General features: G+C 52.4%; 1 protein-coding gene across 2 annotated transcripts in view; it reads left to right on the top strand.

Moving 5' to 3' along the window:
• The window catches only part of CCDC88C (coiled-coil domain containing 88C), a 145,568-nt gene that overhangs the window by 75,043 nt on the left and 50,782 nt on the right, over positions 1-19,743 (top strand). For both annotated transcript variants that reach the window (XM_018066131.1, XM_018066130.1), the window contains exons 5-12: positions 5,355-5,413; positions 6,195-6,278; positions 8,953-9,093; positions 9,476-9,660; positions 10,325-10,406; positions 11,523-11,681; positions 18,649-18,795; positions 19,445-19,589. In XM_018066131.1, the coding sequence (XP_017921620.1) occupies positions 5,355-5,413; positions 6,195-6,278; positions 8,953-9,093; positions 9,476-9,660; positions 10,325-10,406; positions 11,523-11,681; positions 18,649-18,795; positions 19,445-19,589 (1,002 nt within the window). The remainder of the gene's footprint in view (positions 1-5,354; positions 5,414-6,194; positions 6,279-8,952; positions 9,094-9,475; positions 9,661-10,324; positions 10,407-11,522; positions 11,682-18,648; positions 18,796-19,444; positions 19,590-19,743) is intronic.

Raw genomic sequence — 19,743 nt, 5'->3', positions numbered from 1 at the left:
GTTTGTGGGTTGATGCAGAGATGTGTTCGACCCCTCCCCCACCCACTGGTTGCTTATGACTCACCAGGTTGTTTCCTACCCTGCCTCCCATTCCTCATGAAAACCCACCCCCAACTTAAGACCAAAGCTTTTATATCTTGACAAGCACCACGTTCTCTTACATCTAGGCCTTTACATATGCTGTTCCCTGAAAAGCCCCCATACCTACCTCTCCTCTTCCTGGGGTCTCAGCTCAGAAGTCATTTCCTTTTGGAAGCCTTGTTGTTGTTGTTCAGTTGCTGTTGTGTCCAGCTGTTTGCGACCCCATGGACTACAGCACGCCAGGCGTCCCTGTCCTTCATTGTCTCCCAAAGTTTGCTCAGACTCTTGTCCATTGGGTCAGTGATGCCATCCAGCCATCTCATCCTCTGTCGTCATCTTCTCCCCCTGCCCTCAGTCTTTCCCAGCATGAAATCTTTTCCAGTGAGTCAACTCTTCACATCAGGTGTGATGTGACTATTGGAGCTTCAGCATCAGTCCTTTCAGTGAATATTCAGGGTTGATTTCCTTTAACATTGACTGGTTTGATCTCCTTGCTGTCCAAAGGACTCTCTCAAGAGTCTTCTCCAGCCCCACATTTCAAAAGCATCAATTCTTCAGGGCTCAGCCTTCTTTGTGGTCCAACTCTCACATCCATATATGACTGCTGGAAAAACCATAGCTTTGATTATATGGACCTTTGTCTGCAAAATAATGTCTCTGCTTTTTAATACGTTGTCTAGGTTTGTCATAGCTTTTCTTCCAAGGAGCCTTGCCTGATCCTTATTGCAAATGAGGTGTTCCTCCCTTGGGTTCCCATAGCATTTATCAGCTTCTAAAATTGCCGGTTTTCTTGGTTTGAGCCAAGCTTTCTTGGGCTTCCCAGGTGGCGCTGGTGGTAAAAGAACCCGCCTGCCAGTGCAAGAGACCTAAGAGATGCGGGTTTGATCCTTGGGTCAAAGATCCCCTGGAGTAGGCAATGGCAACTGCTCCAGTATTCTCGCCTGGAAAATTCCATGGGCAGAGAAGCCTGGCAGGCCCCAGTCCATCGAGTCACAGAGTTGGACATGAGGATCACACTTGGGCTGAGCTCAGAGAACTGTGTTGACTATGGAATGTGCTCAGCAAGGACCCAGCACCCAGTAGGTGTTTGGAGGGAGTTGTCTGTAGGGCTCCTCCTTCTTTGCCTGCATAACTGTGTCACAGAGCCGCCCTTGCTGGCAGGGACCCAGCAGAGAGTCTTCTCTGTTATGTTGTGAAACTATTCAAAACCCACAATCTGGTAGCTTTTGAAAATAGCAGAAATCCTGAGAGAAATTGGGCATCAGCTTCCCATGAGAAATGAGTGAACTTCTGCTTTTCTCTGTTACTCTCTTCTTCTTCTTCTTCTTTTTTTTAAAGTTTGCTGGAAATCTGTGTAGGGGTAAAAATCACAGGATACATTTGTGATAGCAAATGTTTTTATTCACTTAGCTTGGTGAGAATGAGCACAGCTCTGCTTCCTGTGACTGAGGGCAGGGGTGAGTTTCCCTAGTGCCCTGCTCACCACCAAAATGCTTATCTAATTTAATTTATTTTATTACTTTATTGGCTGTGCCAGGTCTTAGTTGCAGCATATGGAATCTTTAATCATTATTGAGGCATATGAGATCTTTTTTTATTTTTCTTCAAGTTGCAGCATGTGGAATCTAGTTTCCTGAGCAGGGATTAAACCTGGGCCCCCTGCAATGAGAGTAGGAAGTCTTAGTCACTGGACTCCCAGGAAAGTCCCCCCAAAGCTTATTTTAAATAATTATTCCCTGACTGTATTTCTAAAATGAAGAAATGAATTCTCTACTTTTAAGATCTTTTTTTTTTTCCTTTGTTATAAAATTAGCCCACTGGAATTCCGTACTCTCCCAATAGGTCTCTGGATCAGATTGAGATTTTTCTTGGTGTGTGATGGGTGTGACTGAAGAAAGGGAGGAATGAGCCAGTCACAGTTGCCATTGTGTGCCACTGCAGGAGGCTGAGGGAGCAGAGGCCTCATCCTTTCCCTGAACAGCCTCAGCCCGTGGCGCTCGTGGATGTGTGCAGCGCCTCCTGTCTCTTCCTTGCTCTCAGACAGCCAGCTTACCCTGTAGCTCCTCACGGTGGTTCTGACTCGCGTTCCTGCCCACTTTGAATTTGCCGTTTTTATCTGCTGTAGGCTGGGAGAATGGATCATCCAAGTTGTTTAAGTTATCCAAAGTATGATATAATTAGGTCCTCTGGGGCCTTAGCTGTGAACAGTATATAAAGATCCTCTGAACCCTGACTTCTGTTTGAGCTGCTCCAAGGCTCTTAAAATGCTTTCTTCCTGTGTGTCAGCTCCGCTGGCTTCAGCCCCAGGTACATGGCCTGTGAAAGCTGAATTAATGCAGGAAGAGGAGCCCGTGATGGCTGGAAGGGGTCTGTCCTTATTATACCCACCAAAGGGCTTACGAGGGGCCGTTGCCAGGCCTCTGGGGACTGATCCTGAAGACACAGAGGTGAGGACAGCCGCAGGGGCTGGTGTGAGCACTGAGGCCAGGGGAGATTTTGTTGAGACTCTTTGGGGGTTTTTAATACCCAGGTGAGCGTCTCCTTTTCTTTTTTATCAGAACTAAAATCGTGACTGATCACCACCTCAGCTTTAATAGTGAGTCACTGTAGAGTTCCATGTACTTGTGTCTATGGATTAGAGTCTCTCAGGCCAAATTAAAGGCCTCAGGTGAAAAAAAAAAAGCTACACAAGTCTTTGAGAATTTTTTCATTTTAAACATGGGTGAAATTCTACACTTACCAGCAAAGAGAAGATTTGGTCATCATGATTGATCTGGAACTCCAAACCTGATTCTTTATAGAGTGTGAAGTCTGGGCTTCCCAGGTGGTCCGGTGGTTAGGAATTCGTCTTGCAGTGCAGAGGACACCGGTTCCGTCCCTGGTCCGGGAAGATCCCATATGCCTCAGGGCATCGAAGCCCGTGCACCACAACCGCTGAGCCTGTGCACCTTAGACCTGTGCTCCGCAATAAGAGACACCACCACCAAACACCACCAGTGAGAAGCGTGAGCACTGCAGCTAGAGAGTAGCCCCCCTTGCCACAACTAGAGAAAGCTTGCACACAGCAACGGAGACCCAGCACAGCCAGAATAAATAAAGAAGCTTTTTGCAATAGGTTTGTGGTATCTGAGTGCTCTGCAGGGACCCCATGGTCCAGCCCATCCTGCCCACCTCCAGCTTGGGAGGTAGGAATGCCCAGCCCCTGCTTGTGAGACTTGACCATCATGCTATCATCTCAGGAAAAGCTGTTTTGAGCTGTGTCTCAGTTGAGAGGCATTAGGATGAGGTCACAGGTTACTCTGTATATACCTTACACCCCAGGACCCGAAATGAACCACAGCACTGGCTCTTGGACACGAGTTTGGTTTTCTTCATCCCGGGGTTATTGATGATGCTTTGGACCATTTTAGCCCAGTGTAAGTGGGTGTTGGCAAGTCTTTCAGGAAAATGATGCTTTTTTCTGGCATGTCACGTCTCCCCTAAATATCAGTGGTGGGGTGGTTTAGTCGCTAAGTTGTGTCCAACTCTTGAGACCCCATAGACTGTAGCCCGCCAGGCTCCTCTGTACATGGGATTCTCCAGGCAGGAATACTAGAGTGGGTTGCCATTTCCTTCTCCACTAACCATCAATAGAATAGAGTATATAATGGGAAAGGCATAAAACTGTAGAATTTTCCACTTGAAAACCACCCTGTAAGTCACCCAGGCTGGCTGCCTTCCTTTCACAGATGTGGAAACTGAGCCTGGGAAAGAGAGTACAGCTTGCTGGGATCACAGGGCCTCCTGGTGAACAAATCAAGTCTGGAGCGTCTATATCCTGACTCTGTTTAAGCGACTGAAACGATAGATGAAGGCCCACTTGGCCTTGAAAAATGGATTCTCTTCTGTCTTATCGGCAAACAAGGATGTCATAGTCATCAGCGATTCCAGCCCTCCAGGGCAGCTAGGATACCTGCTCTGTCTGACGCTTTCAGACTGCAGCCCCTCCCTACAGTGAGCACTGAGAAACTCAGGATGTGAAAAACACAGGATACTGGCCCCAGATAGCTGAGATGCATTTGAAAGCAATGACTGCAGTGAGCCCAGGCTCTTGCATCTTCCCATACATAGAAAAGCGCTAGATCCCTTGAGATATCTGATTTTCTTTAATTCAAAAAAATACTTTGGATGTTCAGACTGCCTCCCCTTTGTTGCAGACTTATATATGATCTGACTCCTGCCCTCTCTTCCTTGGGGCAGTTCTCTCAGGGTCACTTGAGATGCTGTCTCCCAGGCTTGAAGTCCTGAAAGTTCCCACCAGATAAAATGTAACTCTTCAGCTTTTAGGTTGCAGCTGTTTTTTAAGTCAACAGCCTCAAGCATAGTGAAAGAGACATGATGTAAAATGATGAAATGTGATTTTTGGGGCCTGATTGGCAAAGCTGAGGAAGAGCAGTAAGACTGTCTGGTTGTGGGGATGTGGGGCTTATCGTATATTAGTTGTGAGGGAGTAAAATGGCAGAGCCTTTCTGCAGGGCTCTGTGAAAGCGGAAAAACCTTGAAAGGCGAGTTTATCCTAAAGAGGGAAGTATGGATGAAAGAATTAGCCAGAAGATGTTCTTTGTAGAATCATTTAGATGAAAATATCAAAAAATCAGATCTCTGGAAAGGGGGTAGTTGAATTCATTCGTGGCTTTTGTACAAAGTAGGAGACCATCAAAAATGCTGTGTGTGGTATCTGGGACTTGCTTTGCGGAGTGCTCCAGCCAGACATTGAGAACAAAGGCAGGGGTCGGGAGGATGGAATAGATGTTTAAAGTGTTGATGATGTGAAGTGGGTGATGAGCGGAGGGTTCACTTTACTCTTCTGCCTCGTGTGTTGGAAATTTTGTGTGGTGAAAGGGAAGGGTTAAGTCCAGTTTTATTTCAGGGTCGACTGAGTGTTCCCTGCCGGGGGATGGTTCTCTTCCATTGTACTTGGCTGACCACACACACTAGAAAGGGATGCTCATATTCACTGATCGTCACACAAAGCGTTTATGATACATCTGAATGGAAAAGGCCCCAAGTAGTGTGGAACAAGAATTTTTATTTGGTTTAAGAAATAAACAAACCCACATGCAGAAAACAGATGAAGTGTGTACACCCTAAGTGGACATCATTGGGCAAAGAGCTTTGTTTTAGCGTATCTGATTTTCACCCCGCTCCCCCCGCAGCAGGTAGGTGTGTGTACATCACTGGTGAAATTTTTCAGACAGTTGAGCTTAGTTAACTGTGTTGCTCTTTTGATCTAGGGAAGAGCATGGAGGAGATTAAGAAGGTGCTGCTGCTGGTACTCGGCTGTGCTGTCCAGGTAGGGCTCGGGCAGGTGGGTGGAGAGGGCTGTTCTTGGGTTTGCTTTGTGGGGATGATGCCCCCGCTTCAGTGATGGAGGAGGAAGCTACTTTCAGCCCAGCGGGACAGAAGGTCAAAGGGTTCCTGTGAGCGACGTGCAGAATCTTAGGTAGCAACCATTTTTAGCCCTGGGCGTCTTGGACAAGAGGTCAGGTGGGGATCCCCGGGGCCAGGTGTCCTTAGCAAATTGTCCCCAGTGTAGGGACATCTAGAGCAAGGATCAGCAGACAGTCTGTGGGCCAAATTTGACTTGCCACCTGTTTTTGTAAACACAGTTTCATGGGGACACAGCCATGCTGATTCCTTTACATAGGACCTGTGGCTGCTTTCTTCCTATGGCATGAGCTTAGATGGATGGCCTCTCCAGACTAAGATTTTTACCATCTGGCCCTTTACAGATGAGATTTGCTTCCCCAACCCCCCACTGGCCTAAACCAGCTGCTCTTGGTCTTGACTTGTTTAAGAACCCCCTAGAAAGCTTGTCTGTATCCCACCCACTGGTGTTTTTAAAGACAGCACCCCACCCCCCTCCCCCGCCAGGTGATTGTGATACAGGTAGTTTGAGCCACTTACAGAGAAACATCAGTGTGAGGGCTGGTGGGGGGTGTGCAGAGCATTCTCGGTTATAAAAGATAGAGTCAGGGGTGGGGCTCCTTTTGAAACTGTATTTCTGTGACTCTGGTGGCCTCAGGTGGCCCTCATTGTTAAATGCTTACATTAACACTTGTAACCCTCCGCAGTGTGAGAGGAAAGAGGAGTTTATTGAAAGGATCAAACAGCTGGACATTGAGACCCAGGCGGGGATCGTGGCTCATATTCAGGAGGTAAGTGGGAGGCTCTGGGGAGGTGCTTAGCTGTGGACCATTGTTCCTGGGTCACCCAGGAGGCAGGTTCTCTCCCCCTGAAAAGGCTGAAGAACACATCACCCATGAATGATTTTGCTAATTTAAGGTTTCAGACGCCATCGACAAATGGATCCTGTTTGGAAAGGTAGCTGTCAGCAAGCTAAAATGGGGGTTTGAAACAAAAGAAAAAAGAAAAAAAAAATTTTTTTTTTTAAACTTCAATCAAGTCTTCTTTTGCCTCTTCTTCTTGCCTAATATGGACTCAGACTATTTTTAAGAGCTGTCAAGCAGTTTAGGCTCAGAATTTGATTTACAGTCCCTGAAAATGTATTCTGGCAAATGTCACCCCGTTTCGAATGGCTGATCTTTATGGAGAGAGAGAGTTGCTGCTCCTGTCAGTGATGTGGCAGAGAAACAACCGCCACCCCTTGGGAAGTTGAAAACCAGCGAGTCCCAGAAGGGCTATCTCCAGACACCCACCCCCCCTGGGTGGGGTTGGGAGTGGGGGGCTCTGTGCTGAGGGCACCCCCTGTGCCGTTGACCTTGGCAGAGGTGGTGTCAACTGAGGGGGACAGTTTCCCTGGAAACTTACTGCCCTGACCTCCACCCCACCCTCCTGCAAAAGAAGCGTTATGTGTTTTAATTATCTTAGGAGATACAGTTCAGCCTTCCGTCTAATTGGACAGCTGAGATAAATGCATGAAAAAGACATGAGCAGAAGCACGTAGGAGCAGGTGCGTGACTGGCAGAGGCAGCTGAGCACGGAGCTCCCCTCGCGGGGTGCAGCTGCCGCCGGCCGGGGCACTGTGGGTGGCGAGCTCCGAGTCAGGGTTTGAATGCAGGAGACAGGGCTGCGGCTTGTTGTGGGAAGGACAGCCAGCAGAGCCAGTCAAGTGTTCTAGGAAATAGTCTCAGCCGTTCGTGTCAGGGACCTGCTAGCCATGGAACCATTCTGCCTTTTGATTTTCCTTGTGTGTCTCTGTGTTTTGAAAATATATGTGAGGACTAGGTCCTGGAGACTAGCTAGGACTTTGCCGCTCACTGTCTCCCCCATCCCACCAGCAGGATATTAAAGATAAAAAGGTATGCGCCCAGAAAGGAGTCCTGCATGATTATCAAAGTCGGTGGCTCGCCTGGGGACTGGGTTTTGGAATTAGTCGGGTGTTTCTTAAACATTCAGGTGCCCCGGCCTCATGGGAAACCCCGTGTCAGAATGGGGAGGAGAGACATAAGCCTTTCATTACAGGCTCCTGGGGTTACTGGTGTGTGGCTGCGGTTGTACCCCTGAACCCCCTTTATAGAGGCCTTTCCATAGCCTTGGTATAGAGCAGGCCTGGAACCCAGCCTCTCAATCCCAGTTCGTACTTTAGGACGCCCTGTACTATGGGGTAAGATTCTTCCTCATTCTCTGAGACTCACTGAATCCCCAATTTTTTTAAATTAACTTATTTGGCTGTGCTGTGTCTTCGTCGTGGCATCCAAACTCTTGACAGCAGCATATGGGGTCTAGTTCCCTGAACAGGGATGGAACCCAGGCCCCCTGCCTTGGGAACTCAGAGTCTTAGCCACTGGACCACCAGGGAAATCCCCAAATTTTCCCTGTAAGGTGGGGAGGGGTAAGAAAACGGGTGTCTTTTGAGAAACTGAAGGGCTCTGTCTTTGTTTTTTTTTTTTGTTGTGATTTGTGTTTGAACCATTCCTTCTCTCTGTTACTGAAAAATATAAATACTTGGTGTGCCTGTCTGAGTGCATAACCCCTGGTTTCTTTTTGTTTTCTCCCCTGTTGAGGCTTGAGTGTGCTAACACTTATCTTTCCAAATGGAGAGGGTAGGGACTCAAAATAGATCTTCTACCTCCTTTGGCAGGTTTGGGGGTGTCAGGTTGAGAAGGTCAGGTTGGCAGAGTAGTTGAAGGTTGAAGAGGCTGCCCATTGTAGGCCTGGCTGTGGGTTTCCACTCACACCTGACAGAAAGGGAAAAACCACCAATCTTATGCAGCCTGTGGGGATGAGACACAAGCTTACCTGCAAATTGTTTTGTTTTGTGTGACTGCCCCATGCAGCATGTGGGATCTTAGTTCCCCGACCAGGGCTCGAACCTGTGTCCCCTGCAATGGAAGCAGAATCTTAACCACTGGTCTGCCAGGGAGGTTACCCCCCACCCGACCCCCACCAACAAATTGTTTTAAATTAGGAAATATTTCCCAAAAAGCAATGTAAGATTGTTGCATACTCAACATTTCAACATGAGATTTTTAACGCATGCTGTACTTGCGTTAGATTGTAAGAAGTAACACACCATTCCTCTCTTGACCCTTGGCATCCCTAGGACTTACTTTGTTTATGTTGTTAATTGATGCTACAGTAAGAATCTCTGAGGATGGTTTCTGTTAGGGAAGTTCTTCTGAGTTGTACGGTGTGCTCTCTGTTATTTAAAAAATAAAAATATAAAAGTCTGTGTCCTCTAGGAGCTGGTGTTGAGAGCAGGCCTGACTCACTAGTGGAGCTTGGCTAAGGGGCGTCTGCACAGCCCTGAGAGATCTGTCCGGAGGACCAGTCAGCGGGGGCCCTGCCCCCTGGTCATGGGAAGGGGTTGCTCCCGGGACCCCCAGCTATGCCCTGCCCGCCTCTGCAGCACCTGACCTATGCCCGCAGGTGACCCAGAACCAGGAGAACGTGTTCGACCTGCAGTGGCTGGAGCTCCCGGACGTGGCCCCGGAGGAGCTGGAGGCCCTGTCTCGGAACATGGTCTTCCACCTGCGGCGGCTCATCGACGAGCGGGACGAGTGCACGGAGGTGCGTCTGCAGGCGGCCTGGCGGGTCCAGGAGGGACAGCTCCTCATCCTGACTCTTCGTCTCCAACCTGAGGCCCCCCTGGTCCTCTCTGTCTGGTTTTTGGTGGGGATGGTGGGGCGCGGCGCTTGCCCTGCAGTGAATGAACAGCCACTTCTGAGACCCCCGTGGGTAGGGGGAAGTTCATCAAAGTGCAGAGCTCCGAGCCCCTCCTGGTTTCTGTCCCACTCAATACTTCATCTTTTTTTCGAAAACTTACATCCGGTGCCTCCTGCTTCCTCCTGGTTTCTGGTTCTCGGCCAGCTCCTCTTGTCTGCTGACCATTGTGCGCTGAGTTCGGGTGTAAGCTCTCCCTTCCCTCTTCTGCCCACCCCCCTTTCTGCAGCTGATCGTGGACCTCACCCAGGAGCGGGACTACCTCCAGGCGCAGCACCCCCCTAGCCCCCTCAAGTCCTCCAGCACCGAGTCCACTCCCAGCCCCACCAGCAGCCTCTCCAGTGAGGACAAGCAGCATCTGGCCGTGGAGCTGGCGGACACCAAGGCCAGGCTGCGCCGTGTCAGGCAGGAGCTGTGAGTCCTCCGGTCGGCTGGGCTGTTGGTTCTGCTCTTGTGCCGTGGGCTGCGGACACGTTTCTATCAGCTTGTGTGGTGCAGGGAGCAGAAGGGCTCTGACTCCACACTGAGCACCCTCAGCTAGCCTCCCGGGGCCGGCACAAGGAAGGGTTCTCCCAAGAGGTTAGGGCTCCTACCAGTCCACACCCAGGCCCCATCTGGACTCAGGTGACCACACACTGGTATGGTTTGGGGCTGGAGGGGGGACGTGGCTTGCCCCATCTAGTGGGCCTGTTCCCCTTTCCTGCAGCGGGGGAATGCCACTTTGCCCATCGTCTCGGGGACTGCCTGCCTCTCACCAGTGGGCGCTGCTGCCTGCTTGGCAGTGAGGTGGTGCCGCTGTGCCCAGTGTCTCCTTAACTTTCTGTACCCTCCGAGGGAAGCCCACCGGGTGCCCAATGGAGGTCGTTTGAGGGTGGTGGGCATTGTAAACTTAAAAATGGAAAAGAACTGAAATCAGGAACATTTTTGCAAACATCACGTGTCAGTTTCACCCCTCCCCGCCGCCAGAAACCCAGTTCCCTTTCCTTCTCCCGCTGGGGTCTTGCGGGGTGGTGGGCTGCTCCGCTGCATGCCTGGCAGGCCCTCTTACTGTTTTCCGATCGCTCTGATCGCCCCCTAGGGAGGAGAAGACAGAACAGCTGGTGGACACCAGGCATGAGGTGGATCAGCTGGTGCTGGAGCTGCAGAAGGTCAAGCAGGAGGTGAGCAAGGAGGTGTGTGTGCGTGCATGTGTGGTATGTGTGCGTGCCAAGAGGGCAGGGTGGCTGGGACACCCCAGTAACTGGATACCTGTGCTTGTGTGTGTGTGTATACACGCGTGCCAAGAGGGGGTGACTGGGACACCCCAGTAACTGTGTGAATCTGTGTGTGTGTGTGTGTACATGTGTGCCAAGAGAGCAGGGCGGCTGGGATGCCCCAGTAACTGTGTGTATCTGTGTGTGTGTGTGTGTGTGTGCGCGCCGAGTGTGTGTGTGTGTGTGTGTCCGTGCCGAGAGAGCAGGGTGGCTGGGATGCCCCAGTAACTGTGTATCTGTGTGTGTGTGTGTGTGTGTGTGTGCGTGTGCGCGTGCGTGTGTGCATGCCGAGAGAGCAGGGTGGCTGGGATGCCCCAGTAACTGTGTATCTGTGTGTGTGTGTGCGTGTGTGTGCGCGTGTGCATGTGCGTGTGCGTGCCGAGAGAGCAGGGTGGCTGGGATGCCCCAGTAACTGTGTATCTGTGTGTGTGTGTGTGTGCGCGTGCCGAGAGAGCAGGGTGGCTGGGATGCCCCAGTAACTGTGTATCTGTGTGTGTGTGTGTGTGTGTGTGTGTGTGTGTGTGTGTGTGTGCGTGTGTGCGTGCCGAGAGAGCAGGGTGGCTGGGATGCCCCAGTAACTGTGTATCTGTGTGTGTGTGTGTGTGTGTGTGTGCGTGTGTGCGTGCCGAGAGAGCAGGGTGGCTGGGATGCCCCAGTAACTGTGTATCTGTGTGTGTGTGTGTGTGTGTGCGCGCACGCACGTGCATGCCGAAAGGGCAGGGCAGCTGGGACGCCCCAGTAACTGTGGCCCAGGGGCTCGGGAATACAGCATTGGGAGCTCCCAGCAACGGCTGTTGTTTCCTTCCCACTCAAAGTGACGCTGACATTCTCATCCTGAGAACGGCCATGGGGGTGACTGTTTCTTAGTGGCAGCGGGTGGACCACCCGTGTGGTAGCCTGCACGGAGAGCCCCTCAGCCACCGGGATGTCCTGGAGACGCAGCACTTCAGAGCCGTGGCTGAGTCTTCCCTCCCCAGAGGGGCGCCCCCATGCCAGGCTCCCCTGTCTTTGCCTGTCTCCCAGAACATCCAGCTGGCGGCGGACGCGCGGTCTGCTCGCGCCTACCGGGATGAGCTGGACTCACTGAGGGAGAAGGCGAACCGCGTGGAGAGGCTGGAGATGGAGCTGGTGCGCTGCCGGGAGAAGCTGCATGACGTGGACTTCTACAAGGCCCGCATGGAGGTAGGCGCCCAGCCTCGGGGCGGGCTCGCCGGACCGGTCCTGAGGATGACCTGCTGATTCTCTGTCCTGGTGGTTTGGGATGAGGAGCCAGCAGGTTTCGGCAGCTGGCACCGTCCCTGCCCCTCACCTGCCTGTCCCTCCCCAGGGGCCTCCCGCTCTGCTTCTCCTCCATCTCGAGGTGTCAGATGGGTGCGAGGAAGGAGTGTGATTTGTAACAAAAGGGTCCTGATTTCTTTCTTTCTCCCATGTCGTGTCACAGTGATGGGCTTCAGTTTTCCTGTCTTTTTTTAGACTTCTCTCATGTTTCTATGGCTAAACCTTGCCAACACCAACCCCTTTCTCCTCTATAAAGTAGAGACAGTGGTGCTACTTCATGAGGCTTCTACGATGAAAGAGGTGAAACGCCTGGTGTTTGAGCAGATGCCATAGTAAGCCCTCCATGGTGGGCCCTCCTTTGATACCCAGGTTGTGGGGAGCTGCAAGGGAAGGTATTGAGACTGAAGGGGGAATAGAGACCATGATCCAGGTGGGGTCATTGATGCTTTGACCTCCCACCCTTCACTCTTCTGCCTTCCATCAGCAGCAGCTTCCAGAACCCTCTTTTCTGAGAATTGAGGAGTTTTTGCCCCCACGTTAAATCTTGGTGTTTAGAGGTGGTTTTAATGAGCAGGGGCTTCCCTGGTGGCTCAGACAGTAAAGAATCTACCTGCAATGTGGGAGATCTGAGTTTGATCCCTGGGTCAGGAAGATCCCCTGGAGAAGGGAATGGCAACCCACTCCAGTATTCTTGTCTGGAGATTTCCGTGGACAGAGGAGCCTGGCAGGCCACAGCCCTTGGGGTTGCAAAGTGTCAGACACGACTGAGTGACTAACACTTTAACGAGCAGGGTGAGATCTGAATGTCAGCGTGTACAAAAAGTTCCTCAAGTTTCTTCTTGCCGCCAAGAACGGTGTTGCCCTCTCCCTGCCCATGGCCTCCTGCTGAGCTGCTGGCCAGCATGCATGGGGACGGCTCTTTTCCCCAACCTGCTCTACCATGGAGACAGGCCCTGGGGTCCCTGGGGCGCACGGAAGTGGGATGGAGAAGCCTGTGGTCCAGGGCCCATTTGCTCCTCAGACCTACTCAGGGAATGTCTGTTCCCTGACGACTGTCAGTGACACGGGGCAGGCACTGGCTGCTCCAGGAAGGCAGCCCTGGCCCCAGTGACGATAGGGGTGGGAGACCAGCTCTGGGCTTTGTCCTGAGATGGTCCACTGGCCTTGCTGCGTTTGAAAGGCATGAATCCCAGCACAGACAGGTTCCAGGACATATCGCAGGGTTCCCACGGCTGGCGGGACATGCCGCCCTCAGGGGAGCCGGAGACAGTCATGTGTGAGATCCTCGGACTGCTGCCCCAGCAGCCCCTCCAGCCCTGCCTGCACCGGGGGTCCTCACGCAGCCCCCGAGTGGGATCATGGATGGAGCGCGGTTCCCACAGCTCACCCCCACAACCAGCCTCGGAGGGGATGGGCTTCGGTGTCCTGTCTTTAGTCTCGTGTTCATTCCTGGCCTTGTCCGAGCAACCTCGCTCGGTTCAGCAGACACAGGGGCTCAGCGCCTGTGTGGGGCCAAGCCCTGCACCAGGAGCAAGGGATCCGGGCACGGATGAGACTTGCTCTCTGCGTTCAGGGTGCTTCCTGCCTTTTGCGGGGGGTTGGTTTCACATGGGAACCCCTTTTCCGTATTCTCAGATGTTATGCCTCTGTGTGGTGACAGCAGTGTTTTCCGTTTTACTTTATAATTTATTTACGTCTGTGCTGGCTCTTCATTGTTGCACGGGCTCGACTCATCAGTTGCCGTGCAGGGGCTTCTCGTTGCCGTGGTTTCTCTTGTGGCGGAGCGTGGGCTCCGTGGCACTCGGGCTTCGGTAGTTTTCATGCGTGGGCTCGATCGTTGGGACTCCCAGGCTCTACAGCACAGGCTCAGAGGTTGTGGCACACGAGCTTAGCGGCTCCATGGCCCATGGGATCTTCCCAGATCAGGGATTGAACCCATGCTTCCTGCATTGGCACGCAGATTCTTTACCACTGAGCCACCAGGGAAGCCCCAGTATTTTCATACTGATGAACAGTTTTCATAGTAGAGTTTACCATGAGGTTAGCAATGCCTCAAATGGTGCATGTGTTCATTGTCACAAGAGTAAGTCCTGTAGTGTCTGTCTGTGTAGGATGCTTCTTTGGAGGGCAGGCAGTGGCACATGTGAATCTGCAGAGGGCTTGGTCCGGGGAGTCCAGGCTGCTAGAGAGAGGATGAGCCGTGCTCTTTTTGGATGCCCATAATGTTGGTGTCTCAAGAATGGAGAAAAAGAGCACCTGTGCATGCCTCGTTGAATTGGAGTCGATGCAGTGGCCTTGCGAGCCGTCTGCAGACCTGCCGTCTGCCGTGCATGGCCAGATGCTTCATGTGGACCACGAGCCCTAAGGACAGGGCCTGGCTCTTACCTGACTGTGTGCCCAGGGCCTGGCACACACAGAGAAATTGGAAATCACTGTGTAAGGCAAGTGAAAAACCATTGCTCAGTAAGGAACAGACTTGTGGTCTGGGGAGAAGGATGGAGAAGAAGCATGAGTTTTTGTCTCTGGAATAAGTCAGCATTAGGTGTGACGGCGCATGGTCATGCTCTCCAGCCAGCTCACATCTGTGGACTGCTGCCATGCGAGGGGGATGCTTCTCTGGGCACAGGGGCAGCAACAGGCAGCCAGGTGCCCTCCCCTGGCGTCTGTCTAGTCTCACCGCTGAGAAAGGGCTTGACATCGCGGAGGAGAGAATGTGTTAGTGCCACATGGGCGGAAACATAAAGAACTGGAGTTCAGGGCGAGGGCAAGGTCAATTTTGGTTAGAATAATATGGAACACAAATTTCCATGTTTTGCTTTTCAACTTCTGTCTGCTTTTATGTGGGTCTGTGATGGCTCAGATAATAAAGAAGCTGCCTACAGGGCAGGAGACCTCAGTTGGGAAGATCCCCTGGAGAAGGGAGTGGCAACCCACTCCAGTATTCTTGCCTGGAGAATCTCATGGACAGCGGAGCCTGGCGGGCTGCAGTCCATGGGGTCGCAATGAGTCGGACACGGACTGAGCAACTAAGCAACAATATGGAACACAAATTTCCAGGTTTTGTTTTTCAGCTTCTGTTAGCTTTTATGTGGGTCCTAGTCTATTTATGTCAGGATTAAAACAGCAAGGAGAGGAGCACACCCTAGGTGCAGTGGGGCGTGTGGGGTGGATGCACAGGGCGACCCTTGAGTGCTTTTGCAGAGGGTGGTGGTGCCTCACTGCCGTCAGGGCCCAGGGGTTGCTGTCCAGAGGGCCACGTGGGAGGAGGACAAAGGCAGAAAGATTGCCTGGGAGATTCCTGTTGTCCCACGTTTCATTGTCTGAAATCCCCAACAGCAAGGACGGATGCATAGTGTCATATGCATCTGGGCAGGGTGAAAACCAGGCAGGCCTGTCTCCGCTCCTCTCTGAGATTTGTAGCTTCCTGGTCCATGCTGACTGAAATGAACAGAAGCTTGAGAGGCGGAGACATAGTGCACAGCTGGAGCAGCTGCCACATCAGCTTGCTGGGTGTTGAGCAAGCCTTGTCCCCATGCAGGGGACTAAGATCACGTTATGAGGGCAGACCCTTTGTTCCCATCAGGACTCTGTTTCCTAATGACTTCAGGGAGTTGTGTTAACGGTTTGGTGCCTGGAGAAGTTAGCGCAGGACAGACCCGATGCTTGCTTTATGATTCAGCCCACCACGCTCCTGAGTCGGGCAAAGTTTAAAAGCAGGCAGGTCCTCGGTGAAGCCTCAGGGCCTCCAATGGAATGAGATGGGTGGGCAGAGATTATCGAGGGGTGGTCCTTGCTGAGTGGGAGGCCTCTGCTTGCCCCAAGTAGGGTAACCCGGGGCTCCCTCCCCTGAGGACCCCTCGGGGCTGGCTTTCCATTGCTCTGGACACCTTAGGGATCCGTTGGGTGCTTAGGGATCCATTGGGTGGTCCTGAGGGCAGTGGGCAGAAGCTCGTGGTTGCTTTGGTTTTTACCCCTCCTTCTGGATTCTGGTGCTTTTTGGGAGTGGGGACATAAGGCATCTCTGAAACAACTGTTAGCTTGATGCTGGGTGATGTTCACTGAGTGCCAGCCTGAACAGCACTTCATGGGGGCATAAAGAGACAGTAATCAGCAGCTGGCCTGCTTACTGGGCCCCAGACACCATGCACAGACCATTTCGCATGCCTTATCCTAGCTGACCCCCACCTCAGCCCTGTCTCATGTCCAGCAGAGGAAGGCGGGATCCGCGGTGAGAGAAAGGAGTCTGCTCCTGGCCCCATGGCTGGCAGGACGCGTGGCGGCCCAGGGACCTGAGCCGTCAGCCCACGTTGCTGGTCACCTCACAGACGGGCAGGGGCAGCTCTCGAGCCACGTGGGGCCCGACCCCAGGCCTGGACTGTGGCTTCCTAAACCTGGCCCCTCAGCTGTGTGCCGGGCCGGGTCAGGCCGCCTGCTTCACTTGGGGTCCTGTCCTCAGGAGCGGGCTGGCCTTGACAGCTGCCCCAGAGGTGGGGAGGCGAGCATCTGCCTGGGGGCCGAGCCCTGGGCTGTGTGAGTGTGGACTTAGCTTCCTGCAGGCGTCTCACTTCTGAGGCTAGGACGTGCGCAAGGCTCGTTATTTCTGTCGTCTAATGTATGGTTGAGTGGTTACCACCGGGAAATTGAGACATTTTTGAGTAATAGTTAGAAGTTATCCTGTACTGTATTCTGCTCCCCTGGTCGCCCTTGTTTATCCCTGCCTGTCAGAAATCAAGGCCAACTGGAATGCCACCTGTGATCCCCCCCCGCGTGACATGATTCAGCTGACAGGTGTTTGCTGAATACTCCTGTGGGGCCCACAAGAGCAGAAGTGGAATAGGCCTGCCCTGAGGAGTGCGCAGTCTGGAGAAGGAGGACAGGCCAGCACACCGTTGTCGCACAGTGTACCCAGGGCGCTCTGGGAGCCCAGGTAGCTGACTCAACCAGTGGAACAGTGGGAATCTGCAAGCACTTCTCAGAAGGGGCGACTCAGGCTGGGCTTTGGGGGTGGAATAGGAGTTCGTTGTGAGGATGAAGGGATGGCCTGTGTTTTGGAACTCAGGGCTGGGAGTGCTCGTGGGCAGACCCTATTGGAATACAGGTGAGAATAGTGGAGGCAGTGGTCAGAGAGGAGGACCAGGTCTTCTTCCTGCTTGAAATCCCTCTTTTGCTGTACTTCACATTTTTTTTGGTAGTCTGAGTTTCTTACCCACATGAGCCCCTTGAGGATGGGTTGCAGGCAGTCTGAGCTCTCTGGCCCATGTTCGAATCCTAGTTTCACCCTTTGCTGGCTTTGTGATTTGGAATTTATTCCTTAATTTACCCAAATCGGCCTCTTTCTCCTCCCCCTCCTGACTGTGATGAATAGTGAGTGGGGCGGGGGCAGGGAGCCCCTGATGCAGGGCCGACCGCACGGTGGATGTCATCTCCAGCAGAGAGAGTGCCCAGGGGAATTTAGAGTTTTGATAATTATACCTTTTATGGCTGTCAGGCTTTGATCAGAACCGTGTCCGCTGACCAGAAGGCTTGCAGTTTCCCCTCTACCAGGAATCTTGGATTCTGGCCCGTGCAAGGCGAGTGGACATGCAGTGGGTAACACAGCTCCCAGCCCAGCTCTCAATGGTTAGAATCCACACGTGGGGCCTTAGAACACTGCCCACCGGGAGAAACATCCCCTGTGTGCATGTTTGTGAGATGAAAGCATTCAGGGGGCTCTTGGTCCCCCCGAGATGCTGAGTGGTGCTGGGCTGCATGACGGACTACCCTGCAAGGGGGCAGCCATAGTATTCCACACCCAGTGTGTGCCCGGAACTTATTTGTGAGTTTCACGTTTGTTTGTGACTTCACTATCTTAAAGACTCCCCATTTCCAGGAAACGGCTGAGAACAGTTGTTTTTCCAAGAGAATATGTGTAAAATGCTTACATACAAGCTGTTGATTGAACGAAAGAACAGCTTCCCCAACATCCTGATCAATGGAATGAATGTTGAGCTGAGAGGATTAGACTTAGCCCTTGAACTGGGACAGACTCTTAGCCCCACCCTTCCTTGTAAAGGAAATGGAGGCTCAGCAAGGTCCCGGAGCTGTCAGTGGAGTCCACTTGTCCAGCCAGGTGAGGTTATAGATGTCATATACCTGTGCACCGTGGCCAGCAAAGAAAGTGTTACCTTCCTGGATTGATTTCATTTGTTATTATTTTTTTAAACTGGAGTATAATTGCTTTACAGTGTTGTGTTAGTTTCTGCTGAACCACAAAGTGAATCAGCTATTAAGTATACATATGTCCCCTCCCTCTTGGACCTCCCTCCCACCTGCACATCCCACCCCTCTGGGTAATCATAGAGCACCAAGCCGAGCTCCCTGCTATATAGCAACTTCCCACTAGCTCCCTGTTTTACACTGGGTAGTGTGTATATTGGGCTTCCCTGGTGGTTCAGCAGCAAAGAATCCACCTGCCAAGCAGAAGATCTGGGTTCGATCCTGCACTGGTTCGATCCCTGGGTTGGGAAGATCCCCTGGAGACAGAAACAGCAACCCACTCCAGTGTTCTTGCCTGGAGAATCCCTTGGCCAGAGGAGTGTGGCGGGCTACAGTCCATGAGGTCGAAAAAGAATCGGATACAACTTAGTGACTAAGCAACAGCAACAGTGTGTGCACATGTCAGATAATTCATGGATATTTTCTTTCAGTTGAGAAAGTCCATGTGGCCTGACCTGATGAAAAAGGTGGCGATGCTCAAAAGTGGGGACAGAACTCTCTCAAGGCAGCAACCTTTTCCCTGGATTGTTTGTTTTGGTCCAGAGACCTGGACGAGCTGTCATCACGAAGCAGGTGCCTTTATCTGATGATTCTCATGTATGTTTTTGCTGCTCAGGAGCTGAGAGAAGATAATATCATTTTAATTGAAACCAAGGCCATGCTGGAGGAACAGCTGACGGCTGCTCGGGCCCGGGGCGATAAAGTTCATGAGCTGGAGAAAGAGAACCTGCAGCTGAAATCGAAGCTTCACGACCTGGAATTGGTATTGCAGGCTGCTGCCACACAGACCTATCTAAACAGATTGGGGTGGTTTCAGGTTGTGCCATGTCCTTCTCTGATTTTTTCCGTCACGGTTTTGGCGCCACTGCCGACACGGTGACATGCTGACTGCGGAGAGTAGCTCGCTCAGCTCGGCGGCCGGGGTGGGCCCCACTGGGCGCCCACAGATGGACAGAATGGGACTACCATGCTGGACTGCTCATGTATGGATGAGCTCATGGGTGTGTCTTTTGCAAGAGCCTCTGCTGGCTTTTATGGTGAGGTCTGAGCTGAGATCCCTGAGTTCCTTTCCAGGCTTCTCGGGGCATATTAGGTGCCCTAGAGCCACGAAGCCACCTGTCACCAGGGTTCTTGCTCTAAAGCCCTGGGTTATAAGTCACTTTGTTCAGACAGCATTCAGTTAGAGACCTGGGCGCTCCCATCACCCTCCGTTGCCAGCCAGTGTATCTTTCAGTGGCCGTAACTCCCAGCTGGGCCCTGGGCTAGACTCATTTCTCTTCGGGGAAGCGAGCAGGTGCCTAGAAGGCCTTCCATCCTTCAGGAATGGGGGTGGGGGTGGATACACGGGGGCCAGGGCCTGTCCAGAGGGGTCCCCCAGCCACATTCTCACTCCGTCTTTCTTCCCGTACTAGGACCGGGACACGGATAAGAAGCGAATAGAGGAGCTGCTGGAGGAGAACATGGTCCTGGAGATTGCTCAGAAGCAGAGCATGAATGAGTCGGCCCACCTCGGCTGGGAGCTGGAGCAGCTGTCCAAGAACGCAGACCTGTCAGACGGTAGGGGGCGCCCGGTGCCCAGGAGCCGCCCAGCCCGCGGCCGCTTCCTCATCCAGGGAGCCGAGCCCTGGGCTCTAAATCTTCCGTGTCAGGCCATCCATTCACCCCGAGTAAATAGGATTTCCTTCAAGTGCCATTTGGAACTGTTTCATTA

Source organism: Capra hircus, chromosome 21, assembly GCF_001704415.2.
Source record: "Capra hircus breed San Clemente chromosome 21, ASM170441v1, whole genome shotgun sequence".
Taxonomy (NCBI): domain Eukaryota; kingdom Metazoa; phylum Chordata; class Mammalia; order Artiodactyla; family Bovidae; genus Capra; species Capra hircus.
The sequence above is the reverse complement of the archived record's forward strand: the minus strand, read 5'-3'. Positions and strand labels throughout refer to the sequence as shown.